General features: G+C 45.1%; 1 protein-coding gene across 1 annotated transcript; it reads left to right on the forward strand.

The window, feature by feature from the left end:
* The first annotated feature begins 13,355 nt into the window (after positions 1–13,355).
* Positions 13,356–14,917, forward strand: LOC146756085 (immunoglobulin superfamily member 22-like). The gene is made up of 3 exons (XM_085524798.1): positions 13,356–13,604; positions 13,705–13,971; positions 14,631–14,917. The coding sequence occupies exons 2-3, from the start codon at positions 13,887–13,889 to the stop codon at positions 14,915–14,917; spliced, it is 372 nt and encodes a 123-aa protein (XP_085380924.1). The 5' UTR covers positions 13,356–13,604; positions 13,705–13,886.
* The last annotated feature ends 363 nt before the right edge of the window (positions 14,918–15,280 follow it).

The following is a 15,280-nucleotide window of genomic DNA, read 5'->3' on the forward strand; positions in this document are numbered from 1 at the left end:
TAAGGATTCCTTTGTTTAACCACTGAGTAACTGTAATTCAGTGGTGCTGGTGGGAGAAGGGAAGTCCTAATCTTCCCAGATGGTGAATAGAGCTGATGTTCACATGCAGACTGGTGCTGCAGCACAGCCAGAAACCACTCATTTGGGAAACACAGCACCAAGAAAATAACAGGAATAGCTTCATAAAATCAGGCAGCTTCACCCAAATTTCCCTCTGATCATCACAGTGGCCCTCCTTTGGACCCACCCCAACAGCTCCACATCCTTCCCAGGCCTGGACACAGTGCTGCAAATAGGGCCTCACAAGAGCTGAGCAGGAGGGGACAATCACCTCCCTCTCCTGCTGGCCACCCCTTTTTCAGTGCAGCCCAGAATACACATGGATCTATCTTTTTCATACAGATATTCCCATAGATGTACATATATATACCACACCTACACCCCCACAATCTGCTACAACTCCATTCTCCTGCTCCTGGGATAACGCAGAAGGGCTGAGACCTTCCAGCTGCTTCCACCCAGGGTCACACAGCAAAGCCGACCCTGCAGGAGTCTGCATCATTCTTTGCATGGCATTGCTAAGAGGAAGATCCCCCCCCTACCCTTGGCTCTACACTCCAGCTGCTGTCTGCCATCTGTAAAGCCACCACAGCTCTCCTACTGGAGTTCCCATCTGCACAGTGACAGCTTGGTTTCTTCTTACTGTCCAAACAGCCACAGCCTCAGTGCTTCTCAAATCTCCCCTTTTCAGCTGATTTCCTCTTTCTAGTGGCTGGGCAATTCCTCCCTCTCACAGTCATCCCTCTGCCCCACTCTATACCCACAGACCCACAGAGGGCACACAGAGCCAGCCCTGTCCCAGCAGCTGCTGCTTCACATCTGACAGTCTCAGGAGCTGAGATCCAGGCCGAGACAGCACTGCCCAGACATGGTTTGTAGGACGTTTGTGAGAGGAAACAGAGACTCCCTAGAGACCCCCACAGCCCCTGCACAGCTCTATAGAACAGTCTTATAGAACTACCTCTAGTAGAAGCAATCTCCACACAGAGATCCTTTCCCAGTGGCACTCAGCCCTTCAGTGGGGTCTAAGAGAGCTGCAGCCAGACTCAAACACAACTGCTCACACAGCTCAGCTGCCTTCACCTGTGCTCCTGACGCTGACACATTGCAGCCCCACATCCCCCTCTGCCCCCCCACAGCCCCACACCCCCCTGTCCTCCCCGCACTCCCCATCAGCCCATCCCACCTCAGTGCTGCCTCTGTCTCTTCTCTCCTCTCCCCGTCCCAGCGCCGGCCTCCCCCGGCCTGCCATTGGGCAGCGGCAGCTCCGCCGGCTCCGATTGGCTGAGCCGCAGTGCGCGGGAGTGGCCGTTGTGGGGGGGGCAGAGGGGGATGTGGGGCTGCAATGTGTCAGCGTCTGGAGCACAGGTGAAGGCAGCTGAGCTGTGTGAGCAGTTGTGTTTGAGTCTGGCTGCAGCTCTCTTAGACCCCACTGAAGGGCTGAGTGCCACTGGGAAAGGATCTCTGTGTGGAGATTGCTTCTACTAGAGGTAGTTCTATCAGACTGTTCTATAGAGCTGTGCAGGGGCTGTAAAAGGAGCTGAGGGGGACTGTAGGGGGGATATGGGGCTGTGGTGGGCCATAGGAGGACTAGGGGCTCTAGGGGGCTCTGAGGGTGTGTAGGGGTTGTGGGGAGCTATTGGAGGATATGGGCAGGTATGGGGCTTTAAGGGGTGGTGTATGGAGAGATAGAGGGTTGTGGGGGCCTTAGGGTGATATGGGGCTACTGGGGGCTGTCGGGGGCAAATATGGGGAGGAATATGGAGTTGTAGCAGATTGTGGGGGTGTAGGTGTGGTATATATATGTACATCTATGGGAATATACATATGAAAAAGATAGATCCATGTGTGTTCTGGGCTGCACTGAAAAAGGGGTGGCCAGCAGGAGAGGGAGGTGATTGTCCCCTCCTGCTCAGCTCTTGTGAGGCCCTATTTGCAGCACTGTGTCCAGGCCTGGGAAGGATGTGGAGCTGTTGGGGTGGGTCCAAAGGAGGGCCACTGTGATGATCAGAGGGAAATTTGGGTGAAGCTGCCTGATTTTATGAAGCTATTCCTGTTATTTTCTTGGTGCTGTGTTTCCCAAATGAGTGGTTTCTGGCTGTGCTGCAGCACCAGTCTGCATGTGAACATCAGCTCTATTCACCATCTGGGAAGATCACGACTTCCCTTCTCCCACCAGCACCACTGAATTACAGTTACTCTAAGGAATCCTTAAAGAAGGGTTTATAGCTGTCATGTTATCTGAAGTGCTTGGGGCATTCTGATGCTATTAAGCTCTATGTATTAACAAGTTAAAAAAGAAAAGGTAGGCATCTGATTGTTGTGCCAGTTTCTAAGTGATTTGGAAAGCTGTAGAACCCAACCACTCCTTCTATTTGATGGAGGTGACAAAGCTCAGTTTAATTTCTGACTGCTGTTTAAATTCTGGAGCTCAAGCTGGTTCCTGGAGCAGAAAAAGCTCGGTAGCTGTCCCTCCTAAAAGCAGGCACCTCTGAGCAAAATATGACATCTCAATTTCTGATGGTAAGGTCAGGAGATCTGATTCCAGCGTCTAGCTTTTGGCTTCATGCTATGTTAGTGGGACCTTTGGCATCTAGCACTGACTAACAGCAACTGACAGGCTGGTAACAGTGCACATCAAAGCAGTTATGTGTCAGGATGGGTCAGGAAAATTGTATGGCATTGAGATTTCCTGTCTTTGCTCTTTGCAGATCTAACTAGCTGCTGGAAGAATCCTGTACGCCATGTTCACACCATTTTCAATGAGCTGGATGAGTCTGTTGTTGGCATTTTAATGCAATTGACCAGGCAGGCAATATGTATGGAGTATTTGGCTCTCTCTACAGTAATGAATATTTCAGTGTCTTCAACGTGTGGCTCATTGCTTCCATTTCAGGCTGCCCAGAGAAGCTGTGGATGCCTGTCCTTGGTGTTGAAGGCGAGGTTGGATGGGTGATGGGCAGCCTGAGCTGGTTAGTGGGCAGCCAGCCCATGGCAGGGTGTTTAGAACTGGATGATCTTGAAGGTTTCTTCCAACCCAAGCCCTCCCGTGATCCTATGATTCTGTGATTTCATTCAGGTTTATTGAGATGAGATGAGTTCTCCTAAATGCGCTGTTCTCCATATGATTATAATTGGAGTCTTAAATTATAATTGGGTGACTTAAACCAGACATCATACCTTCTGATGGCCAAAATGAAATGAAATCAATCCTTTACTGTGTCAGTAGTCTGTAACTAGAGCCCATCAGGTAATTCCCAGCCTCCTGTCTGTATCAGTGGCTGCACACAGTGAAAACGTCTGATGGGAATTTAACCTCTAAAATGTTCAGAAGCAACCAGAGGGTGAATATATTCACTATGCAAATACCTGCAGGAATAATCTTGTCATGTATGTCCTCAGGTAGCACAGTAGTTAATGGTGGGACTCAGTAGGTCATGCTGAAAGTTGAGTCTGCTGATCTTGAAGGTCTTTTCCAGCCTACATGACCTTATGCTAATATTTCTGTATTTCTTTCTGTTCAGCTCCCAGAAAACCTCCCACCCAGCCCCCAGCTGACCCCGTGGTGAAAAATAAAACAGAAACCTCAGTGACGCTGGCATGGTCCCCTCCGAAGATGCAACCCCCATTCCAATCGATGGCTACATTGTGGAACCCAATAAACTAACTGGCTTCACGTGGGTGAGGTGCCACGAGTCTCATGTCCCTGTCCCAGAGTTCATGGTGAGCAATCTTTCTGAAGAGGCTGATGATCAGTTCCGAGTGTCTGCAGTCAATGCGCATGGACAGAGCCCGTCTCTGGAATTCCCAGGGAGCGTGCACCTTGGTAAGCACAAAAACCCCAATGGAAATGGGTCAGTGTGTGCTGAGCAGCTGTGTTGGTTCCCTAAAGTTGTTTTCTTTGACTTGAAGGATAGTAGTGCATTAACACACCAAAGGCTTTCCTTTATTCCTAGTTCTCCTATCTCCTATCAACCTCCAGCTACCACTAAAGTGATACAAGTTCTGTTTCTGTGACAGAGACATGAATATTATTATCTTTTGATATCTCACATGTGCAAGAGGCAGAACTTTCTGTAACAGATTTGAAGCATAGAAGTGCTTCTTCCAGCACTCATGCAAAGGGAGAAGTAGAAATGTACCTATGATTTAATCTTCCATCTCTAAATGAGATACCAGACTTGCATCTAAAGAGCATGAAGACATCCATGTTGTTCTTCCTCAGAACCAGTCCTGGCTGTGAAATCCCCCCTAACAGCTGGTGAAGCTGTACCTGGAGGGGATGCCATGTTTACTACTGATCTTACAACAATGTGTTGCGGCACTTGGTACCTCAGTGGTAAAGTCTTACAGGAAAGCGAGACCTGCATCATCAAGAGAACCCAAACTACTCACAGCCTAATGATAAAGAACGTCACCAAGAACGATGATGGAGCAGAAGTGAAATTTGTTGCCAAAAATGTTGATGTCAGCACCAACATGAGAGTGAGAGGTATTTGCTTTGATCCTTCTCCTTTCCTCTTCCAGTCAAGGCATAGTTGCTGTGATCTGATGATTAGAACTGGGGCTGCAGGCATTCACTGACTGTACCAAATACATGAAATTGCATCCCATGGACTGACGTGAGTCCTGGTTTTGCCCTAAACATGATAGCACAGAGTGTAGGGTAAGCCAGTCTACCCAGCTGCTTGGTATCTGAACCAGATTGCTTCATGCCAGCTGATGAATGTCTGCAGTTCACAGCTCTTGGCCAGTGCATTCAGTCAGCAGGTTTACCACTGCATCACCATAGAGCAGTACTTTCAGCTCCAGGTTCAGACAGCCTTTTTGATTGCACTGGAATAGTTTAGAAGTAGGGGAGCAATCATTCCAATAATATCTCTATCAATCAGCTTTGCATGACCAAATATAACAAATAAACATTCGTGATGGGAGGAGCTGTTTGTCACTGGGTGGAAACCTCTGCAGAAGCATGTTTAGAGCATTCTTAATCAGTAGAAGGAGATGTTTGGTTGATTTTTACTTAGTAAATCTGGCAAGAAGACCAAATTAAATATCTTGAATTGCCCAGCACTGACATGTAGAAGAGACCTGTGACGAGTTACAGGGATGTTTACTTAGCTGTCATTCCATGGTGGGCTTTTTCTTACACAGATGTACGGAGAAACTGAACTTTCCCACGCAGGTCTCTGTTTTGCTGCAGGGTTTAGGTCTGATCTCTGAGATCCACACGCTGGGCCTTGATTGCAATAAATGAGAGCCCTTTGTTTGCTCCAGTGGAAGACTTTCCATTTCTGCAGTACCCTCTGCAGAAGACACAAATGCAAATGCACCTTCTTCCCAGCAACAATTGCCTTGTTCTTTTTTACACTGAGTATGCATGAGGCTCTTCATCATATTCTTCTGGCTTGTCACCCTTGTTGATCCATGGAGAAACAACAAAGCCCTAGAATAGTGTATGCACTTTGGCATTGGAGAGCTTACTTAATTGCTTCTTCTCAATGAACAAACTCCAGAGAGGCATGGAGACAGCTCCAAACAGAATTGAATAACGGGGCTAAACTTATGGAGAGCAGAACTTCCTGCCAAGGCTTGTCAGCTAGTCTTAATTTTGCTTTTCTTCTCCCTCTTTGTCACGTTAGCATAATATTTCATACTGGCAGGTCTGCCCTCAGAATTAACTGGCACAGGCTACCCAGGGAGGTGGTGGGATCCCTGGAGGTGTTCAGGAACTGTGGAGATGTGGCCCTGATGGATGTTATCAGGGGGCATGGTGGGGTGGGTTGGGGTTGGAATCAAAGGAGGACCCCCATGTATTTCAGCAGGAAGCACTACTGGTAATAAGACTTTTGGAGCAAATCCTGGTAGGGCCACGCTCAGCTGGTCCAGTCCGGAGGCTGTTCCTCCTTCCTGCAGTATCTGCAGTGAAAACCAGCAGCTGCTTTTGTGTGGCTGGGCTCACATCCAGCAGTGGTGAGGTGACTACAATTATTCCACTGTGTGTTAATAGAGGCCAGTTTCATCATCTAACTTTTGCGCTCCAATTAACTTCCATAAAGGAATTCTGTTTTTCTTTTCAGTCCTAAGTGTTGTCTCCATCTTTTAGGCTCGATTTGTTTTCCAGGGGGTTACAATGCAGTAATAGAACACCCTCCATTTATTTCCTTCTAGTTTGCTTGTTCCAATTCTTTCCTCAGTTTTCCGAGTTTAGACATTTTCTTTAAGCCCTGGGCTTCTTCCTTTGGCTCTGTCCCCTGTACAGTGTATGTCTTTCAACTTGTGGAGATAAGGTAATCTGGTACGTGGTTTATAAAAGCTGCCAATTTGCCAGCTTCTGAATTAGAATCTAGCAATTAGAACTAGGATTAAACGTGTATGTTTGGCCTTATGATAAATGAATGCCTCATGGTCAGCAATGTCCCTGCAGTTCTTTACCATCGTACATATTTTGTGTGCCCATATTTTGTTTCAGCACTGGCAAACTTCATAAACAAAGAGACAACTGGAGTCACGACTTGAGCCCTGACATCTGGGCTTCATTCTTCTAGTTCATGAATTGCCTCAGCACTTACATCATCTTTAAACCTATGACTGAAACGGTCCTAAGTTCTTAGCATGGGAATCCTGTCTCCTCTTTGGACAAATTAAACTCCACATTTGGAGAGTTGAGTGTCTCCTGCTGTACCCGAAGGACGTTGTGATCTCTGAGGTGTCTCCCTGAGGTGCTGTAAGCACAGCCATTAGCTCATAGTGCAAGTAAAGCACTGTCAGGTCAAGCCTGGAGGAGTACTGCTTGTCACTGACATGTTCCTGTTCAGGGTGGAGCTGGAGGATAAAATAACACAAGAAATTGTCATTGAAAGTCAATATCTGTGAAATTCAACTGGCTGCATTCACAGAACCTGGCGTTAAGATCTGGTTTCTGGTTTCTATCTTGAACCTCTTTTCCATAACCCAGTCCTCATTTATGAACTGAAGCTCTACTGAAAGCCTTTTGCTGTGTATGCTCATGCTGCAGTGCAGCGCTTGTGACCTTTAACAGCACATTCACATTCCTCTGATCACAGGCTCCTTAAGGTTGATTAATACCCTCTAGTCCAACTGCTCACCCATCACCACCATTATGCTCACCATCAGCAGGCTAAAAACTCAGCAGAGATGATAGATCAAGCACAACACTGGATTTGGGATGGCTAGAGATTCCTAAGATATTGAAGGGTTGCTTGCAGGTGGTGTTGGCTCAGGTATTCACCCTGCATCCCACCTCCAGTTCTGTTTGGTTGAGAATCATGCATTCTGCAATTTCACTTTGTAATTCAAAGCCCCTTTCTTTATCTGTTGAAAAACTGATCTAAAACAAGCCAAGAAGACTCCGTTGGAACTGGTGGATGCAGAACAAAGGCATCCCCAAAGGACAAGTTGCACTGTTTGATGAACATTATTGGATGAGAGTTAAGCTAAGATTTAAAAAGTTCTGGGGCTGTCTCTGAGCATCAAATACAGAGGAAGCCTGCATGATTCCCTGAGAATGGATACCTCCTACTTTGGTGTAGGGTGAAGGGAACACTAGCAGTAACTCCTATCACAAAATGTCACGTGGCTCAGACAAAAATGCCATCAAGAGGGGGCTTAATTAGGAGCAACAAATGGTCACAAGATGGTCTTAGGGCAGGGAAGTAATCTACCTATGTGATACTGATTGATGCTATTAGTTCTTAACAGCTTGACTCTAGAGGGGCTGTTCTTCTTTGGTGACCTAGTTTTAAAAGAATAGATGGCTCCTGTCTATTACAATTTTTAATGCATTATTTGTTCACTGATGCCATAAATGTGCCTGGCATAGCAATTGGCCTTGGTATATCCAGTGACTGAAAGCAACAGTTGTTGCTGTAAGAAATGCAATACTAAGCTTGGTCTGCCTGTAGCTGACAGCCATCAGCTTGCTCCTCAGGCAGGTTCTGTCTGGATGGAATGAAGGGCATGAAATACTGATGTGCTCATCAAACGCTGCTTGTTAGCTTAGAGACAAGGTGTTGAATAGGTTTGTTCATGCATTGAAAACACGTTACTTAGCTGCCTTCATTTTAGCTTCAGAAGAACACGTGCAGAATACAGAATTGATTAAAAGAAATAAGAACTGTCTGCATAGAACTTACTCTTTCCTTACACAGGAGAATCAAGCACACGTTTGTATGTGAGTATCTCCAGAGGTGAAACTCCATCACCCAAATGTAATGAGCAGAGACATTACAATCAGTTCTAACTGTATCTTCATGCTGTGCTGAATAAGCCTGAGTCAGGATGTAAACCACTTTCTCTTTTTTTCTTCAGATGAAGCCATTAATGTTGTCAACAAGCCCAAAATGACTCCAGAAATATCAGTCAGTCCTTCTGAAGACCTGGAGCTGGTGTGTGAGGTGTCAGCTGCAAGCGGAGCTGTCGTATGGAAGAAAGATCAAACAGAGGTGAAGCAGGACCAGAAGACAACCATCATCTCCCAGGGGACGCACCGCAAGCTCATGGTCAAAAATGTGACCCTGAAAGACCAAGGGAGCTACAGCTGTGAAACAAAAGATGACAAAGCAACATTCCAAGTGAAAGTCAGAGGTGAGAAAATGCTTGGAATCCCAGAGATAAAGGAACGCTTCATTTGGTGTGTCTTGCATTTGGAGGATCAACTGACAGCCTCTCTGGTGCAAAACATTTTGGCTCTAGGACTTTCTTTGTCATCTAGTCTCATAGCAACACTTTTCTACATGTGCTTTTCCATCCAGGAATGAATTACTGCAACAAACCATAGGCAAGGAGGGTAACTTGTGCAGCTCTTGTAGTCAGCTGGTGTCTGCAGGGTTACAGTGCAAGAGCACACCAGGCATGCAAGGAGTGAGAAAAGGGGAGGTGTTTGAAGAGATCTGGTTACAAAATTTGAATGACACAATGAGGTGGAAAATGCCACTAATCAGACTCATAAATGGCCTGGGTTGCAAAGGCCCACAGTGCTCATCCAGTTCCAACCCCCTTCTTTCTATGTGCAGGGTTGCCAACCAGCAGCCCAGGCTACCCAGAACCACATCCAGCCTGGCCTTGAATGCCTGCAGGGATGGAGCATCCACAGTCTCCTTGGGCAACCTGTTCTAGAGGGCCGTTCCCTTCTGATTTACTGGAAATGTAGAGAGACATCAGAAGAAAAAAAGATAAGATAGGAGGTTCAGCAGTGCATGCAGGTGTTCTAAATCTCATGTCCAAATCTGCTATCAGACTGCAAAATGTTTAGCTTTGTGATATGATGTGATATGATATGATATGACATGAAATGATATGTCTATCATTTCCCAAGGCAAAATAGAGGGGAAAGTATTTTCCTGTCTTAGTGAGGCATCACGATGCTCCCTGTGAAGTGCAAGTATAATGAAAACGGGCAACTGGAGTAAGCTCTGCAGCAGACTACAGCAAAACTGTGTGACTCTTGTGATGTCCCTGCAGAGAAAGAAGACGTGTTTACAGAGAAGGACAAGATACAAAAGGAGATGAAGGCTGCACCAACAGAAAATGCCACGCTGAGCTGCGAGGTGGCCCAGGAGAAGATGGAGGTGAAGTGGTACAAGGAGGGGAAACTGATCACCTGGAGCAAGAAGTTCAAGGTGGAGTCAGAGGGCAAACAGCGTCGGCTGGTGGTGAGCCAGGTGGAGAAGAAAGATGCAGGGGAGTACAGCTGCGAGGCTGCTGGCCAGAAACTCACCTTCAAGATTCATGTCACAGGTGAGACAGGTGTTGTCTGAAATACAGCAGAGAACAGTAAAGTAAAATCTAGTTTCTATTATACAGTGATCCAGTTGCAGTAGTCTGTGCTGAGGTTTTTTCCCTAGACTTGATTGCCTGGGTTTGTAGAAAGTATTTGGTTTTAGTATGGCACAAAGACCTGTTTCAGTCTGTCTGTAGAATAATAATTACTGATATATGTACAATGGAAGCAATATTCAAGATATTATTCAAATCTCTCCTGTGCCTGAGATCCCAAACTGTAATTCTTGTTCACCGAAACATTTGACTAAGATAAGTATGTGCAGTGAGGCTGGAGTGCATGTTCTACGTGCAGCCTTTTGTGGCAGGAGAAGCAGGAACTTCTCCTAGTAGTACACTGCCTTTTTCCTATGCCTTTATGTTGGAGGCTGCATCTGGATAGGTGAGTCTGCTACTCACAGTAAGAGACCTGGTAGAGCTGACTATTCCCAGAGCTCAAAGTAAAATAGATATCTGCAAATCACACACAAAGAACAAAGGACTGCGTTGGTGAGCATATTTCCTTTGTGTCTTTGACAGTCACATTTGTGGCAATGGTAGATGCCATGAGGAGTCTGTTCAGGAAGCCAGGAGTACTGTTCTGGGTCATGAAAAGGCAGCCAGTGATTTGACTATCACATGTTTATGTGTTTTGATGTTTCACAGTGGGTCTGAAGTAAAAGGAACTCAGGTTTTGGTTGCCTGCAGGACAGATGTTCTTTTGGGTTCAATAAGTTTGCATAGTGACTTGCAACCATGGGACTGGTGTTCAAGGACCCTCTTGGTTCCTTCAGTTCCTAGGTTCTTTCTTGCCTAGATTTGACACTTAGTTTCAACAGAAGAGCTGATATTCTCTAGTGAAGGCTATTAGTTTGGGCACAAGTGGTAACCTAAACCTGTTCCACGCTGTACATACAAACCTGCAAGATGGTCTCATTTCAGTCCCTCAGTCAATACTTTTTCTTTTCTTCCCTCAGAGCCAAAACCTGTGTTTATAAACCAGGAGAAGGTGCAGAAAGAGCTGAGTGCTGCCCTGGCAGCATGTGCCTCCCTCAGCTGTGAAGTAGCACAGGATCCAATCTAAGTAAAATGATCCAAGGATGGAAGACTGCTTGCCTCCTCCAGAAAGTTCAGAATGGAATCTGTGGGCAAAACACGGCGTCTGGTTGTGGAGCAGCTGGAGAAGAAAGATGCTGGAGAATACATCTGCGAGGCTGCTGGCCAGAAGATGACCTTCAAGTTGGAAACAACTGGTGAGCATTTGCTTTGGGAACACTAAGCAGCTTTGGTGGGATGTGGATGTGGGGGAATGGGTGGTTTCATTGACATGAGAGAACAGGCAGTGATGCTGTGAAACCAGATGGATGATGCTCAGCCTGGCCATGTGCCTCAGAGCTGTTTGCTCAAGGAAGCCAAGTGTAGTTGTGGGTTTGCTCTCAAGAGCACAGTTTGGTAGGGATGAGTTGGCGGTTGGACTAGATGACCTTAGTGGTCTTTTCCAGCCTTAGTGACTCTGTGGTTCTCTGCTTCAGGAAAGACCTACTCGCTGACTTACACACGTGTCCAAGTCAAGGATGCCGCAGAAATAAAATCTGTAGCAGAAAAGGCAGAATCTCGTGCCCATCTTACAGTGAAAGGTAATTATGCTTCTGATGATGATTTTGCTTAAATTATCTTATGTTATAAACCAGCTAACATCCTTTGCTTTAATGTCAAGGAAGTTAAACACCACCATGACCTTTCACAGAAATAAAAGCTCCAACCTACCTGCCTTTCTGCCCACAAAATATCCAGCTTCTCTTTTGGGATTTACTTTGCTAAGTAAAACAGGCGATTTTCTTAGGAAGTTGATTTTCTACCTTTAGACTTCAGATTTGTGTTTGAACGTTGAGGGATAAAAACATAGCTTGAATTTTTCTTCTTCTTCTCTGTATGTTTGAAATGAGCACAGGTTGTGTTTTTTTTTTAATATATACAATGTTAGGGTATATATATGATGTTAAGTGTGGTAAAGAAAAGGGAGACATTTGAGTTAGCACAGTACTCAAGAGTTCAGTCCCCAGCTTTGCCACTGTTACAATTATAAGGGCAAGAACATCCTGGAAAATGAATTTCTCCTAAGTAGAGTCATTACATTTGAGCTACAGAGACCTTTACTAGGAGAAAACTTGTTGTTCAGAGCTACGTTGCTGTATTTAACCAAAGTAATTATCAATGTCTGTGTTTCACTGATCCTCTATTCCATTTCGTAATGCGAGGAGTTTGATATCGAGATGGGAAGGTCATGATTTGATTTGGATGTTGGACTGGGAATCAGAAGATCTGGGCTCTCTTCAGGTTGTCAGTCTTATTGTCTGACTTCTTAACAACTTTCCTTTCTTTCTACTACTTTTTTAATGATGTTTTAAGGCATTTTGAGCTGATAGGTGTAGTGTTCATGTGCAGTAATGCTGACATGAGTAAGTAGGGTGATAATGTATGGGTTTTTTATATTCCTTCTAAATCTCTGCTTTCTCTTGTTCCATCCTTCTTAAAGAGCAATCCATTAATCTAGTAAAGGAGCTGTGTGATGAGGATGTGACTGAGCCTGAAGAAGCCAAATTTGAATGCGAGATATCCATTCCTTCTATGAAACCTCCCAAGTGGTATCTGCGTGAAGAAATCTTACAGGCTGGCAGAAACTTGATTATGCAGCAAGAAGGCACCATCCACCGGCTGACCATACCGAAAACCACCACTGATATGACAGGCACCATTCAGTTCTCAATTGGCAAATCCAAATCCACAGCCAATCTGCTCATCAGAGGTAACGTATCCTGGCTTGATTTACATCATGAAGATGAAGAATTAATTAACGTACAGTCTTCCTTCACTGGAGTCTTTGAAATATTGTGTGTTTTCTGGAGGGTCTGCTCCATTTCCTTTTAAAAGTCGTTGGACACTAAATAAGACAGCTGCATCTCAGTAAAAGATCTGTTTGAATAGTTGTGATGTGCTTACTATTCAGACCTACAGAGCTGAGGTTTTGTCCTTGGCTATACCAAAGAAGTCAAATCAGGTGGAATTAATTGTATTTCTGAACTAGACAAGTTTAAGTTTGGTAGCACCTAAATTTGATGCAGTTTGTCATTGATTTCATCTGAAGGAAACTTCCAGGCTTCTTATCTGCTGTTGTCCCCAGCGTAAGAGTCTCCATTCACATCCTAAAGTACTTGTTATATTTTCAACTCACTCTTATTTGAAAAAAAGCCTCAACTGGGAGCAATTTAATAAGCACAGAACAAGAGCTGGACCTTGCATTTAGTAGATAATATACAGTATTACTTTATAGAAATGTAGTCAATGGCATTCCCTATAGGCAATCGTTTGTTTTATCTTTAGAGTGGTTCAAAGAACAATTGTGAACATGGAATTAATTGGAATGGAATACACGCAAGAGACTTTCCTCTTCTTCCAATTGTCCTCATCCTTTCTTCTCTTCCACCCCTGTTTTGCAGATTACCATTTACAAATCACCAGGAAGTTGGAGGACAAGACAGCTTTGGAACGTCATTCTGTCATCCTGTCCTGTGACTTCAGGCCTTCTCCAATGGTTGTGAAATGGTTCAAGGGCCACCCACCCATCGAGCCCTCTGAGAAGTACAAGATCAAGAGGGATAAGCATTCAGCAGAGCTCAAGATTCTGAAGCTGAAGCTCGATGATGCTGGTGTGTACAAGTGCAAGGCAGAAATTGCAGAGACTTAGGCCACGCTGACAGCTGAAGGTATGAGCATGGAGGGTGGCCTCTTCCATGTCCTATTTCACCTCAGATTTCTCTTCTTAAGGTTCTTATTTTTGTAACAGTTCACCTCGTTTCCCCACAGCTCGCAATGTAGAAGTGACGAAGCACCTGCATGATGTGGAAACTGAAGAAGAGAGCTCTGCTGTCTTCTCCTGCGAGCTGTCCCATGATGACGAGGACGTGGAATGGTTCCTGAATGGCAACCTCCTTTACACCAACAATTACAATGACATCAAGAACGTTGGCAGTTGCTGCACACTGACAATGAGTCAGGTTAAGCCTGAAGATGCTGGCACAGTGACAGTGAAGTCAGACAAGGTGTCAGAAAGCGCGCGCCTGAAGGTGATAGGTGGGTCTGGTCACAACCCTCCTGGATGTAAGAGATGCTAAGGAGCTCCAGTTCATTCTATTGTGAAGCAATCCTGCTTCTAAAGCTCACCTCTCTGGGGTGACAAGTTATCAGGGGCTTTCTTCCAGTGGAAGGTTCCATTGCAGCAGATATCAACGAAGGAGGATGGTTTTGGTGTCCTGCCAAAGCATTCCATTGCTTTTTATCATCATTTTACTTAACACAAGAAGAGTTACAGGAGCAATTTTTTTACTGCTTCAGTGCCATGCAGTGTCAATGCTATTGTCTCCAAGGATTTATGACTGCAGGGAGAGATCAGCTTATCCTCTTAATCCTGTGGCCTGCTGTATGAGCTCTGCTCCATGTGAGGGCAATGCCAGCTCTCCAGCTTTAGAAGAGCTGCATCCCAATAACTTCATATGATATCAGTCCCACCCACAGCAATGCAGGCTGTCCCTCCTGTTCCCTGTATTCTCCTACTGATTAGTTCAGAATTCCTTAAAGCGCATTCTGTCAAGAGACATGAAACCGCTTTAGGTTCTATATTGGTGTTGTCAGTACTGGTAAAGATTTATTGATCTCTCCTTAAAAAGCTGAAAGCAACTGGAAATGTCTCAACTTCTGTATCACGTTGTTCTGTTTTGCCTGTTTAATTGCAGAGAAGCCTGCTGTCTTCATGAAGTCCTTGGATGATGTTTTTGGTGAGGAGCGGGGTGTGATTAAATTGGAATGTGAAGTCTCTAAAGAGAAGGTCAAACCAGTGAGGAAAAAGGACGGTGATGTGCTCACTTCTGGCAACAAGTATGAGCTGGTACAGTCTGGGAAGACCCTATGTCTCCTTCTCCATGACCTCGAGAAGCCAGATGCAGGTTTCTATACCTGTGATATTGGCACTGATGTTGCCAAGTCAAATGTCGGCGTTCAGGGTAAGTACTGTGGAAAGTGAAGGAGTGCTAAAAGCACATTCAGTGTGGTCACTGTGTCTTACACCTATTCCCCCACGAGCCTTAATAGTTTCTACAATAGAACAGTATTTCTGCAATTTAGCGCAGTGATGTCTGGAAAATTCCCATTGCTTTTGAAGTAAATGTATCTCCTTTTGCCATGAAAATCACAAAAAACGTCAAGAATGTCCTGGAAATGATTCCTTTCTAAACATCCCTAAAATGGAGAAATGGTTTGAACACCAGTAGGGGTAGGATGGTAACAAATTAGCTAATAGAAACATTTAATGTCTTGTCGTAGGCAAAACCCTTTTTCTCACGCAGCATCCTAGAGTTGTCCTCTCTGTTAGGTTTTTCCCTCTGTA

The sequence above is a fragment of the Coturnix japonica genome, chromosome 28 (assembly GCF_054131305.1).
Source record: "Coturnix japonica strain WE chromosome 28, WE-NBRP24, whole genome shotgun sequence".
Classification (NCBI taxonomy): domain Eukaryota; kingdom Metazoa; phylum Chordata; class Aves; order Galliformes; family Phasianidae; genus Coturnix; species Coturnix japonica.